The sequence below is a fragment of the Ctenopharyngodon idella genome, chromosome 23 (assembly GCF_019924925.1).
Source record: "Ctenopharyngodon idella isolate HZGC_01 chromosome 23, HZGC01, whole genome shotgun sequence".
NCBI lineage: Eukaryota > Metazoa > Chordata > Actinopteri > Cypriniformes > Xenocyprididae > Ctenopharyngodon > Ctenopharyngodon idella.
The window spans coordinates 8,855,781-8,871,149 of record NC_067242.1 but is presented as its reverse complement, the minus strand read 5'-3'; the positions used below and the strand labels follow the sequence as shown (position 1 = coordinate 8,871,149).

The following is a 15,369-nucleotide window of genomic DNA, read 5'->3' as shown; positions in this document are numbered from 1 at the left end:
AAATCATTAGACAAAATAATTTGTGTAAATCATTTATGTAAATGCAGTGAGGATAGTTGTATCAATCAAATGCATTATAAAAATGGCTTACTATTAAGTAAATTAGTATTAGACTAAGACAATCAGACTTTGTTCTTCTTGAAAAAAAAGAAAAACAAGTGAAAATAACAATAATCTGACATTTAAGAGCAGAATATATAAATTTTCCCTTTCATTCATCAGTTACTCAGTGGTCCAAAATAGTAGTTTGCTTCATAACTTTATTCCAGTTCTGTGGGTGTGTGAAACACATTTTTTGATAACGTACGAGAGATATCTTGCTAAATCTGTTCCATAATATGCAGCCCTCTGCTATTGCTGAAATTTCCAGGAAATAAAACAGAATGAAGATAAACTCTAGATGACACACTAGTTTCTGCACGAGTGATCAAATCATGCTAGCTTCACTTTCTTGAGTGTTTATGTTCATCCTTCTAACGTAATTTGAGATGTAGATACAGATGTCTTAGAGTTTGTTTTTAAGGAAAGTAAAATTAGAGTCCCCCCCCCCCCCCACAGTCAAAAATATATAAACATAATTTTCAAGATAATTAAACACCTACTAATGCATAATGTGAAAAATATCTTATTTTCATTACAGTTATGTAAATACAATATTTACTTAACTTTTTAATTTGTAAAGCATTTATACACTCATCGGCCACTTTATTAGGTACACCTGCTCAACTGCTCGTTAATGCAAATATCTAATCAGCCAATCACATGGTAGCAACTCAATGCATTTAGGCATGTAGACACGGTCAAGATGATCTGCTGAAGTTCAAACTGAGCATCAGAATGGAGAAGAAACGTGATTAAGTGACTTTGAACGTGGCATGGTTGTTGGTGTTTCAGAAACTGCTGATCTACTGGGATTTTCACACTCAACCATCTCTAGGGTTTACAGAGAATGGTCCGAAAAAGAGAAAATATCCAGTTAGCGGCAGTTCTGTGGGTGAAAATGCCTTGTTGATGCCAGAGGTCAGAGGAGAATGACCAGACTGGTTCGAGCTAGTCTCGCGTAGCCAGATCTTCAGACGGACGACAGAACGTTCAGCCAGCGTTCTGTGGGTGTGACGTCTGAGGCTGAGACTAGGTTCGAGCTAACAGAAAGGCAACAGTAACTCAAAATAAGCACTCGTTACAACCGAACCGAGGTCTGCAGAAGAGCATCTCTGAACCTTGAAGCAGATGGGCTACAACAGCAGAAGACACATCGTCCACTCCTTTCAGCTAAGAAATGGAAACTGAGGCTACAATTTGCATGAACTCACTAATGGACAATAGAAGATTGGAAAAATGCTGCCTGGTCTGATGAGTTTCAATTTCTGCTGCATCATTCAGATGGTAGAGTCAGGATTTGTTGTAAAGCATGGATCCATCTTGCCTTGTATCAACAGTTCAGGCTGCTGGTGGTGTAATGGTGTGGAGGATATTTTCTTGGCACACTTTGGGCCCCTTAGTACCAATTGACCATCGTTTAAACACCACAACCTACCTGAGTATTGTTACTGACCATGTCCATCTCTTTATGAGCACAGTGTACACATCTTCTAATGGATACTTCCAGCAGCATAACACGTCATGTCACAAAGCTCAAATCATCTTAAACTGGTTTCTTGAACATGACAGTGAGTTCACGAAACTCAAATCCTCCACAGTCACTGGATCTCAATTCAAAATCTCAAAGGAATGTTTCCAGCACCTTGTTGAATCTGTGCCACGAAGAATTAAGGCAGTTCTGAAGGCAAAAGGGATCCAACCTGGTACTAGCAATGTGAGCCTAATAAAGTGACCGGTGAGTGTATATGATAATAGTCTTTGCTCTACTGCCTTTAATTTGTTATTTAAAATACTGGACATGTTTTTTTGTTTTGTTTTTTATGGAAACACTAATGAAAATTGAATATTTAAATGAATGTAAATTATTAGGAGCTTTCGCACCGGAGGAACCTTTTCATAGTTCCTAGAACTATTGGCGGAGGGACCCGGATTTTTCCATGTTCGCACCGCAGGAACTAGGAACGATTTTAGTTCTAGGAACTTATTTTGGGGGAACTAAATTAGCTCCTACTTCAGAGTAGGGTCTAACCCAGCACAATAGGAACTACCAGTGACGTAACTGTACGCAGATTGTTCGAACGCATTTTTTTTTTTTTAAAAAAAAGCTGTGTACACACACAGATTACAGCCTATATATTTACTCCACAAACGAACTCTACGGACATGGAAAACAGTGATAGATGGACCTCTCAACGCTAAGGAGAAAATCCAACTCAACTTTGGACCAAGCAAAACATGATTATGTATTTCCACTCAGCTAGCGACATTGGCCATCAACCACATGGGAAATAAAAATACTTTTTACTGTCTACTTTCTTTGTATAACAGTTCTATCTAATAACGTATTAGACAGGACTGTTAAACAGATCATAAACTAATGGAGAATAGGAGCACTGTGTGCTCAGGCTCTGGAGTTCTCATCGCCATCAAAAATAAAAGTCCTTAGCGCTGTAAAATAAAAGTCACAACAACAAGCGCGGCTTACGTCACTTCAGAGTTCCTACTGGCGGCGCGAATGCAACCAGGAAAACGGCCCTAGGGGAACTATAGTTCTCGGGGAACCACCCAGGTGGCTAGTTCTTAGTTTGTAGAACTACCCGGTGCGAAAGCCCCTATTTTCTGTAACAAAACTTTTTTTCATTTTTTATACATGACTAGGACATGTTTTTGTGACATCTGCCGTGGGAATGAACGTTTTCTATATAAAGCAGCAGAAAGCATCTCACCTTGACTTTGACATTACAGTGGCTCAGTGAGGAGCAGCTCAGAAACACCTCCAGCTGCATCTTTGTGGTCGCTTCATCCATCACTGCTCCACATTCTAAACAGAGGAATCCTTTCCTAGAAATGAGCAAACCAACACAGATGCAACTTTTATTGTTGTTTTGTTGAGTCTTTTTCAGTTTTGAGGGCTCAAAGGCACCATGATTCATCATTTCGGCTTTACTCTTACACTGGAATGTGAAAACAATTTAGCTATGGGGTGGGCTGTGATTAAGCTCAAGTAATGGAGGCATCTTACACATTAACCCTGAACAGACACAAGTCAACAAACTTATGGACCGTATACGAACACACACATCTGGCATTCCACGAAGTCGACATGCAACAGTGTTCGCAACCCATTTTACTTTTTTACAAGACATTTAATGTATGGGAGTTGAAAAGTTGAAAGAGATATTTCACATGCACATAGATTAGCCAATTACAACCAATCATAATAGAGCTCATTTAAATACAAGTTGTAAAGGCGCACTATGACAAACGTGTTTAAAATCACAATAAAATCAAAAGTGACAATTCTTATTTTTTAATGGAATATTGCAGTATTTATTATACATTTTTTTATCTGTGAACATCATTTTTTTTTTGTTTAATTCATGTGCATCTTAATCTTTAATCTGCCTGTTGCAGCGACTTCTCTTCTCTGATGTTTACTGCGAGAGGGCGGGGCAACCTGTCACTCATATGAGATCAACCAATAGCAAACTACAACAACCCAAGCATCCAATCAATTCCCAAAGGGCAAAATCAGGACGAAAAGACTAATCGCAACTTCCGTTTCATACCGACTTTAATATTAAGGGTCAAAGACAGGGGTGAAAATGGTCATGTCAAACTACATCAGTGTTTTTTGTGGCTTCGGGAACCAAATAAAATGCCACAAATGTGTCCCTATAATGCACTTTGAGAAAACTCACTTTTCTGACTTCTTAATAAAGAAAGTATTTAGGACTCAATAAACACTTCACTTTATTAGATGACATAAGAAGGAATTTGCAGCTGTAGTAATGTCTGTAGGCATTTCTACACAACATTGGTACTGAAGTTCTTCCTTACAGTGCTTTAGTCCTTAACACTTTTAAAGGCTCAAATTGGGTGTTTAAGAAGAGATGCCATACACTTTTAAACATAAAGGTTCTTTACTGGAACTGATGATTCCATGTAGAACCTTAACATCCATAGAACCTTTCCATTGCACAAAAGGTTCTTTATAGTGGAAAAAGGTTCTTTAGATTAATGAAATGTTGTTCACACTAAGAAAAAAATGCTTCTTTTAAGAAAAGAACCTTCCTTTTTAAGTGTAGATTAACCATTTTTGTTCCCCCAAAGAACCTTTTAGTGAATAGTTCTTAGAAGAACCATATTTTTTTTCTTAGTGTGAGCAATATTTCACTAATCTAAAGAACCATAAAGAACATTCTGTGCAGTGGAAAGGTTCTATGGATGTTACATGCTCTTTATGGAACCATAGATGCCAATAAAGAACCTTTACTTTTTAAGAGTGTAGAATGTCCGTCCGTCCCTACCATAGACTATGCTGTAAGTTGGCATTCACTTAGGATTGTTTCTTGTCTTTAAAGTTCACCGTTTGGACTTAGAACCGGTGTAGCACAGAACTTTGGACTTACTGTTTTTCTCGAGTCTCTAAACGGCAACTCTCACACCGGCTGCAGGTTGGCCAGGAGAACGCTGTGCTTTCGTCCACTGCAACAATCACACCTGCACATAAACATATGCAAATCACACATTTATTAAAATAATTTCATTCACTAAAATAACTTTGCTGGATAATTGCAGGATAAACCATGCATTGTGTTAGTATCTAACGAAGTTATATGTAATCTGTAATAGTTTACTAGTTTCCATTTACTAGTTATGAATAAGCCCATTACTGTTATTTTTAATAGACCCTTTTACAGCCCACGTGATCAAATAGTCGCGCGCGCATTTTGGCAACGGAAGTGGTGTTGTTCCCCAGTGGTTCTAACGTATTTATAAGCATCCAGTGATTTATATGCTCGTAATTTCTCTCGGGTGTACACAGCTCGGTTTCTCAACTAAATACGTATATATATTTTGGCCACTGTATATTTGGCCATCTGCTAACGTCTTCTATCCACTCCACTATAGTACACGGATCTGGTAGCCGGATACCATTTGATAAAGTCAACTTTTAAAATAACTTTCTCTGTCGGTGTTGCTTAATCCGCTCGCGTAGCTTGACACGCTGCTGATTCTCGCCATAGTTTCGTTGCCAAAATGCGCGCGCATATGTTGCTACGTCATCATTGTGTACAAACAGTAAAAGGGTCTATACTTACTGAGTAAATTAGCTAATTGCTGCTACCCAAATGAATTATGGCACATCAACACAATCAAATAGTTTGTTTGTTCAAACTTCTGCTCAGAACTTTTAGGACAATTGACATCATACAAGCAGTAACACGCAGCACAAACACACATCTAGGTTACATAATACACAACAGGCAGAGTGATAAGACCCCTGCATGAACCTCTGCTCTCCGGAAAATCCTCCGGCACGCAGCCAGAAGCTGAAGTTGCTGACCACAGCAGAAGATAATTTGTGCTTGTTACACTTTTGAGTCAGATGATTTGTCTTATCTACAGGGTGAAACAGCCAAAGACATTCAAAGTCTAACATGGAGTGTCAAATATCACATTTCTGTTCTTCAACATAAAATGGAACAACCATCACATCACATCACATCTAACACATCACATCACGCATCGCATTGCATCACATCACAACGTAGCGCATCGCAACGCATCGCATAACATAATATATAACATCACATCACGCAACGCATCGCATATAACAACACATCACATCACGCAACGCATCGCATATAACATCACATCACGCAACGCATCGCAACGCATATAACATCACATCACGCAACGCATCACATCGCAACACAACGCATCGCAACGCAACGCAACGCATCACACCACATCACATCATAAAAATAATAACAAATAATAAAATTTATGCTTATTCTGCATTTGGAAAAGTGGTGAAATAACTTTCAAAAATTATTATTGGTAAAAACATGATCCATATTTGGGGATCATTTACAAAATAAAACAATACAGTGAGATCATTTTGCATGAGTTAAAACAATATAATAAAGAGACTGAACAAAGCACTTTGTAACAAAATGAGACTTTTATATCTCAAAACAGGGCAAAAAGACAACTTTCTTTCAACGTAGGAGAGAAAGATCTTTAAAAAGGAAAAGCACATGACAAACCGCAAGAAGGTCCCTAACAAAGCATCAAGAACAAAGCCTGAGCCAACAAACAACTGGTTTCGTTTAAAAGGGACAAACATGTTGTACCCCCCTGAGATCTGGTTCAGGCTGGACTGTACCAACTCCTCAAAAAAAAGGGAGGCTCTGGGGGGAATATACCAACCTGTGACAGTGCAGAGAGAGTATGGTAGGGTTTCTGGACCCAGGTGGTCCAGTATTATGGGCCGTGGTATGGAGAAAGACGGGTCCTCTGGTTCCAGTTGGATCACTGTCTGATCCAAGCAGAATATCTGACCTGGTTTAGTGAAAGAAGCAGTAGCATAATGTCACAGAATGTTCTAGTCATGGTTTTGAGGAAAGACAGCATGAAGATTTATCCAGGAAACCTCTAAATCTCAAAATAGTTCAGACATGAAGAAGCAGAACCAGAGAGATTTTCTGCTTGAATGGCTTCCATTCAGTAGTGCTGAACTTTTTTTTTTTTTTTTAAAAACTGACAAACGGAACTTTTTATGCATGATAAAGCATTCATGGCTGAATTTCATGAAAACATGTCCAGGTCATATTTCACCCAAAAAAAAAAACAAAAAAAAAATCAAAAGGGAAAAAACCATTGCATAAACCAAATGAAGCCTATTTTTAGGACCATTAAGATTTTGTGATATTATTTACAAGTAAGCACAAATTCCAATATGATCTAATTATTTATTAATTATTTAAATAAATACTACCGTGATGTACAAAATAAATACATACTACCATTATATACAAATATATAAGAATTTATTATAATTTATTATGCTTAATAAAATAATATTTTGACATTACAGTAATAAGAATTTTCATGAAAATAGATGTCACAATGCAAAAAAAATCTTAACAGCCCAAAAATATAAAATTAATATAATTTAATATTTCCCTCTTTTCATTTTGGGGTGAAATATGACCTGGACATTCTTTACACAGTTTTTGAGATTCTTTACTCATAATGCCTTATAATACGTATGTTTTCATAAATAATTGTAGATTACAAAATGTGAATATATATATATATATATATATATATATATATATATATATATATATATGCACGGGACATATATATATATACATATATATATATATACATGCATATATATATATATATATACACATATATATATATATATATATATATATATATAAACTGCCTTTACAATAATGAAATTCAAAGAGGCATTGTTAATTAAAATACTTCAGATACGATTGCGACATGATTGATCATTGTGACTGAAATTGAATGAACCATCAAGTCATTTGAAATGCACTTTGACATTGTAAAAAAGCTGTGCACGGGACATTACATTTAGACAGGTGATGCATTCATGTATGTCTATCTGGTGAAATACCATGCTCCTTCACAGCGTCTCTGAACTTCAGAATGGGTTGTTGCTGCAGGGTGTCCAGGGCCTGTGTTACTGAGCTCCGAATCAGGCAAGATGGGTTCAGACACACAACTACGGTTCTCCTGTTTCCTTCTGCGTTCGGCTCCGTTTGGAGACTGGGATCTGTCACAAACAGCAGAATCTCCCTTTCACCTGCATTTGAGCTCTGCAAGACCAAGATGCATGTGTCAATCAGTGCATTTTATTGAATAAAGTAATATGGACCGACTGGAGAGTTTGAGATTAGCACTGGAATATACACATTATATTATATTATATTATATTATATTATATTATATTATATATTATAATAACAAATTACACTTCTTAATACATCATTTTAACATGCATAGGCAAATTTGGGAGAAGCTTTGGGTGTTTATCAAACAGTGGTCTGAATTCACAAAGCTAAAAAAAACTTTGCAATTGTTTGCATCATTATAAAGACATATATCTGTCATTATTACAGGAAAAATGCTTTAGGGGCAGTTTCCCAGACAGGTTGTTCATTCATACACCTACGCAGAAGTGCAATGGCAATAGCAAAACAAACTGAGCAAATCAAAACAAAACACGCTAATCTACTATCCACACTAGCATGTAAGCATGACCCTTAACCTGATACAAATAAATCCCAGGTTATCAAAGTCCAAAGTCTGAGGGTTTGCTAGATGAATCATGTAGATTGTCATGATTGTAGATTGGATGATGTCACTTACGGTAAGCTTACGTTAAACAGTGCGTAAAGCTTTCCAAAATCTTTTCCAAAGGTGTACAGTCCCTGAGGGTGGAAGAGTTGGCAAATGTGCTGGGAAAACAGCTATGGTGGGTTCTTAAGAAGACAATCTAAAGGCAAAGCCAAGGACTATTTCTCACACTCTTTAAACCAGGCATGTAAAGGTGGTCCACAAAGATACAGCTATGTTGAAAATGATTATCTGATTTAAGCATTTATTGCTAAAAATAGTTTAAGAAAACATTACCAGTAATTGTTTATGGACCACAGTGGCCCGGAAACTGCACCGACACCTCAATGATTCATCCTAAAAAAATAAAGACAGAGAAAATCATTAGTGAAAAAAAATAAATAAATAAATAAATAAAAAATTATAAGGACGGCACATAATGTCACAAAGACTAATTTCCAGCCAACAACAATAAACACACAACAAAAATGACAGCAGTGAGAAAACAGCAGTGGATATTGCGGTACAGTCACGTCTCATTTATTTATACAGCACGTTATACAATAGACTGTTTAAAAGCAAGAAGCTTTGCAGTAGTAAACAAAAAAAACAATGTCAGCTTCTCTTTCAATTAGAATTACAACTTTAGTTTCTACTATAATGTGACTCTCCAGTGTGTTCATGTTTTTACTCGCCGACATCCAACCTTGAGGGACTGAACAGAAGAAATGAACCGGAGAAGATTTTCACCTGAAAGAAGGCGGAGCCTCAAAGCCACACCTTCCTATTACATAATCGCCATGGACCAATGGTACTTCTAAGGCAGGGGTGTCCAATTCTGCTCCTGGAGGGCCACGGTCCTGCAGAGTTTAGCTCCAACACCAATTAAACACACCTGAACCAGCTAATCAATGTCTTACTATAGGCTAGAAACTTCCAGGCAGGTGTGTTGAGGCAAGTTGGAGCTAAACTCTGCAGGACATTGGCCCTCCAGGACCGAGTTCGGACACCCCTGTTCTAAGGTGTTTACCAGCCAGAGCGAACTTTCCGAAAAGTTCGCTTTGGAAAGCTGTTTCGACCTCCCGAAATGAACACAAAACGATCTTCATTTCGAAATGACGTCACACCAGTTTGTTCTTCGATTTCGCTTATGTATATCGGGCCTTAACGCAACTCAACCAGGCCTCGCCCCCTTTTTTTTTCTTGCATATGCCTTGGGCAGGAATTATTTAAATGAGGAATATTGTGATGTGTACGTTCCTGGAAGAAAATTCAAAACTACAGTGCTTACTGATATAAAGAATAACACCCTTTGGAGTGACTTTGTGCTTTGTAACTTTGCAAACCTTTTTCATGCTCAAACAGCAATATTACACACTAAAGAAAGTTGAAAATGTAAAAAAGCATAATAGGTCCACTTTAAAATTCCTTGATATTTCCAGGTTTTCCTTTATTTTGTTCTTTATTTTTTTAAGCATGTGTGGTAAAAGAGTTTTCTGCCAATTTTGAATGCTGTACCTGAAGGATCTCTCTTAGCGTCTGAAGTACAGGTGGTCGGTACAGCGGAGATTCGGTCTGTCTTGATAACGGAACCATGTGACCCTGCTGGATGCTCAGCCTATAGCAGAAACTGGGTGGTGGGACTCGATCCTGGAATGCACAGATTGCCCTGATTATTTAAAAATCAAAGTAGATAGTTAAATAGTTCAGAGGGGTCATTTGATGGAAATAAATTAATATCATTTACTTATATCACTCAACATATTTATCAGATTTATTTAAAGAAAATAAACAGTAAAAGACCTCCATAAGCTCATTAACATATGACTGCATATATTTACATTACTCGACCTGCTCTGATGAATAAAAACGGTGCAAACAAACATCACTAACAGTGTCTTTCAAAATATAAAATACTACGAATAGTATAAAATGTTCGCTTTAAATGTGCTTAAAGTTCTGCTTTTTTAAACCAAAGGTAGAAAACAAACAGTTTTAGGCCTAATAAAAGATGAATGCAACTACTAATCTGTCACGACTAACACAATGTACAAAACAAGCAGATCATATGGGGAAAAACTGAAGATGCAGTTGACATTCATGATATTCTTTCCTTCAGTTTAAAAGTCTATGGGATTTGTTGCCCATGTTATCACCTGCTAGGTGAAAATCTGAAGTATAAAAGTAACAGCACAACAGCTGCTTGATTTGAGGTATCATTCCTGTTTGTGGCTCAAACAGTACGGGATGAGTTACTGACAGATAGCACGAGAAACTGCAGTAATGTTTGTCTTAGCAACCACCGCTAATAAGTAATTTTGTATCTTTGAGCTCTGAAGGTTTATTTATATGTACTTTGGTTAAGTACGCAGCGCTGTGGTTGTTTTGACATTATGAGCCACTATCCAAGCGGAATCTTCCAGAAGCAGAAGGTATGTGCGATAAATATGAAGTAAACACGGCTGTGATTTACGACGTGATCTGAAGACCTACGCAGGGAGACTGTGGCAGATCGTCAGGAGATTTTGGATCAACCAGAGGAGGCCACAAACTGTCAATCATGCTGAAGAGCAGAGAACATCTGCAAAAAGAAGAAGAGAGGGGGAAAAACAAGGTTTTAATCTCTGAACGTTCAAATTCAGGGGTACTTCTAGAAACACGGGAGCCAAAGGTGGAGTGTTTACAATGTCAGTCTCATTAGCTTTGGCTGGACTAACGTGCTGCCAAGTTGAGCTTCTATTGCAGATGAACAGTGTCTGCTGACAAGTACGAGATCAGTTTCACTAGCAGGCCGAGGCTTGTTCACATACACACTCTCACACACGCACACACACGCACACACACACACACACACAAACACACACACACACGCACTGACAGAGGTAAATAGTCTGTCATTAAAACATTCAAGAATTAAATGATCTCCATTGAAAATGGTGATAATTTAATATTTGGCAGGCGAACTGTTATGTTAACACTCCAATTACGAGTTCCTCAAAAGGACAGAGATCAGAAGTCTGTGTTTAATTCGAAAGATTGGCAGAAAAACACTCCCACAATCCAACAATTATAATGGATATGGCGTTATTATCGTTAACTAAAACTAATAAAAACATTTTTGTTCATTGAAATGAAGCAGAAATAAAATATTAACATTAAGATGGAAAAGCTAAATGAAATTTTGCTTGGCAATTAACTGAAATAAGTTTAATCTAAAGCCAAAGTTAAAAGTTAAATTACTAACTGCAAACAAAAACAGACTAAAACTGAAATAAAAATACACCTTAATAGTAATATAAATAAAACGTTAAAGGGGTTCTTGATTATGATTTCACTTTTTTAACTGTAGTTAGTGTGTAATGTTGCTGTTTGAGCATAAACAACATCTGCAAACTTACGACGCTCAAAGTTCAATGCAAAGGAAGATATTTTCTTTTACAGAAATCACTTTTTAAGGACTACAACAAATGGCTGGTAGGGACTACAATGAGCTTCTCCCCGGACTGGTGACATCACAAACCCCAAAATTTACATAAACCCCGCCCCCGAGAACACACAACAAAGGTGATGAGGACATGTTGGGCTGCTTTAGAGAAGCTCACACCCAAATAGCGGCAAATTTGACAAGCTATAATAAACGATCTGTGGGGTATTTTGAGCTGAAACTTCACAGACACATTCTGGAGACACCAGAGACTTATATTACATATTGTAAAAAGGGGCATAATAGGGGACCTTTAATATAAATGACAAAAGCACAACTAAAAATTAAACTAAAGTGAAAACTGAAAAACTGAAGAAAAACCTAATTCAAAATATTAATAAAAACTATAATAGTATATAAACAGTATTAAAATAACACTGGCAGGTACCAAGCTTAAGCTCATTTGGGCTTCAAAGGTCCTAGAAATTTAGTTAAGAATATAATTGGGTAACACTTTACTTCGATGGTCACTTTAGACATTCTACTAACTATAAGTTACTTTGCAAGTCCATGTCAAATTATTCTACTAACCCAAACCCAAACCTTAACCTAACAGTCTACTAATACTCTAATGAGAGTTAGTTGACATGCAGTTGACAAGTTACTCATAGTCACTTAGTAGAATGTCTAAAGTGGACCATTGAAATAAAGTGTAACCTAAAACTGGGCTAAAATGTGTTCAAATAAAGGGTCAGGTTTCGCTTCAGGTTCATTTTAGCAATATAAGATCATTTTTGCTGTAGGGTTCTCGAGTCGCTATATCAGAAGTTCTTGATGTTTCATTACAGGTTCTTCAGTTCAGCATAACGATTCTAGAACGAGAGAATGAAAAGTTCTTTGTGGAGCTTAAAAACCGTTCTTGAACCCTGTGTGTGCCTCAGTGCAGTATGATCTGATCGTTCACAACCAGTTCCACAGCTGTCTTAATCACAGTACAGCTCTCCTCTTCCTGTGACCCGCTCAACCGCCCTATCCAGTCCAGCGGGACACGGCCGAGCTCTCACCAAAAACACTGAACAGAGAATGAGACTGAAATTGAGCTATAAATTTTACGCCTTGCAGTACAGACAGTTGTACTGCTCCTTTCTGGAGAAAGTTATCTATTCCTAAGCATTAATTCCAAAAAAACTCACGTTTTTCATTTATTTTTCCTTAAAATAGCATTCAGAATTAAAAACAAACAAGATGAAACAAAGATAAGATGAGCAAGATCACTGTCAGAATGTGCTATGCAGAGACATGTTTAACTGATCCAAACCTGTACAAAATAATTTATTTAAGGTGTTGTTCACCAAAAATAAAAAAAAGGATCATTTACTCACTCTCATGTCCTTCCAAACAGGGTTATTACCGTTAACTACAACAAAAACTGTTAAAAACATTTTTGTTAACCGAAATAAAGCTGAAACAAAAATATAAATATTAGATGAAAAACTTAAATTAGAAATGTTGCCTTGGCAACTAACTGAAATAAGTTTAAATACTAAAATTACTAACTGGAAATAAATAAAAACTAAAACTGAACAAAAACTAAAACTGAAATAAAAATAAACCTAAATAATAATATACAAAATAAAATTACAAAAAATTTATATATAAAATATTTATAAAAATCTAATTAAATAATAAATATTAATGAAAACTATAATAGTATGTAAATAATGCTAGCAAACACGTTTCTTCTATGGAAGACAAAAGGAGATCTAGGCTGCTCTTTTCCATATATACTGAAAGTGGATGGGGACTGGGGCTGTTAAGCTCAAAAAATGAAAAAGCATGATAAAATGACCAAGAAAGTAGTTCAAATTATATATTTTGTACTAAATTCCAAGTGTTCTAAAGCTGTTAGCTAGCTTTCTGCGAGGAAAAGACTAGGAGTTAAGATGTTATACACTGAAAATCTTCCCCTCTACTCTGGATTTGATTGTTTTAAATAAGGTGCAGGGGCGGAAGGGAATATTATCAGTAAATAATAAACAAAAGGCTATCATATGGCTTTAGAAGACACATTTTATGTTTTTAGTGTCTTTTTGGAGTTTGACAGTTCCAATTTCCTTCAGTGTCCAAAATCTCTCTTCACCATATATATATGGCCGTTGATCCCATATAAGCTGTGCATGTTGAAAAGCATTCGTGTACACGGCTCATATTCATATCCATGGAGACACGTCACCAGAATTTCCCATCACATGCCATCTTTAACTTAAACAACATAGATGTTAAAGGAGTGACCACGCAGACAACCTTGAGTGAGCGGACACATGTGGCGAGATGCCAGAAATACTCAACACGGACATAAATCTCGCAGGCCGGTGTGCTGCAGACACTCTGACACTGTGAGCTGCTAATCTGAGCCAGAGAGGGGGAAAACGGTAGCTCATATTCACTTTCAGCTCAATGGAGTGCAGTAAGGCTCACTAATTATTTACAAATAGTCCAGAAAACAGGGTGTAGATAAGACAAAATATGAAGAGGATTTAAAGAAATATACAAAATAGCTGTAAATAAATTATTTTTTAATTCTGACCGGGGTTCACGAGGTTTATAGTTTTATTTATATTATAAAAATATTTATTAGTATTCTATAAATAAATATTCCTTTATTCATAACTTTATATTATATAAATCACTATTTATTCATATAAATACATTAACAATACATACATTTTAAATATTTATGTTAACATTTATATTATATAATAAATTGGTAACACTTTACAATAAGGTCTCATTTGTTAACATTAGTTAATGTATTAACTAACATGAACTAACAATGAGCAATACATTTGTTACTGTATTTACTAATCTTTGTTAATGTTAGTTAATAAAAATCCAGCTATTCATTGTTTGTTCATGAAATTAACATTAACTAAGAATAATAAATGCTGTAGAAGTATTGTTTATTCTTAGTTTATGATAACTAAAGTAGCTAACTATTATTAATTACTGAAACCTTATTGTAAAGTAATATATATATATACACAGTTGAGCTCAAAAGTTTACATACCCCTTGCAGAATCTAGAAAAATGTGAATCATTTTAACAAAATAAGAAGGATCATGAAAATTGCATGTTATTTTTTATTTAGTACTGTCCTTAATAAACTATTTTACATAACAGATGTTTACATAAAGTCCACAAGACAAAAAAAATAGGAGCATCAGTGAATGTTTGAACCTTTTTTAATAGTTGTGTTTGAGTCCCTCAGTTGTCCTCAGTGTGAAAAGATGGATCTCAGAATCATACAGTCACTGCTGGAAAGGGTTCAAATATGCAAAAGATGCTGGAAAACCAAAGAATCTGCAGGACCTGGAGGATTTTTCTGAAGAACAGAGCTCAGTTTAACTGCTCCGAACAAACAAGGGACTCATGAACAACCATCACAAAACAAAAAAACAGTCGTGGATCATCCAGGTAACCACACACAGTATTAAGAATAAAGGGTATGTAAACTTTTGAACGGGGTCATTTTCATAAATTCTGCTATTTTTTTTTGTCTTGTGGACTTTATGTAAACATCTGTTATGTAAAATAGTTTATTAAGGACAGTACTAAATAAAAAATAACATGCAATTTTCATGATCCTTCTTATTTTGTTAAAATGATTCACAGTCGTG

General features: G+C 36.1%; 1 protein-coding gene across 3 annotated transcripts in view; it reads right to left on the bottom strand.

The window, feature by feature from the left end:
* Positions 1-15,369, bottom strand: part of spidr (scaffold protein involved in DNA repair) — a 54,266-nt gene that overhangs the window by 855 nt on the left and 38,042 nt on the right. For all 3 annotated transcript variants that reach the window (XM_051881512.1, XM_051881513.1, XM_051881515.1), the window contains 7 exons: positions 10,762-10,849; positions 9,787-9,918; positions 8,566-8,625; positions 7,547-7,748; positions 6,322-6,453; positions 4,515-4,605; positions 2,829-2,943 (listed from right to left, as the gene is read on the bottom strand). In XM_051881512.1, the coding sequence (XP_051737472.1) occupies positions 2,829-2,943; positions 4,515-4,605; positions 6,322-6,453; positions 7,547-7,748; positions 8,566-8,625; positions 9,787-9,918; positions 10,762-10,849 (820 nt within the window). The remainder of the gene's footprint in view (positions 1-2,828; positions 2,944-4,514; positions 4,606-6,321; positions 6,454-7,546; positions 7,749-8,565; positions 8,626-9,786; positions 9,919-10,761; positions 10,850-15,369) is intronic.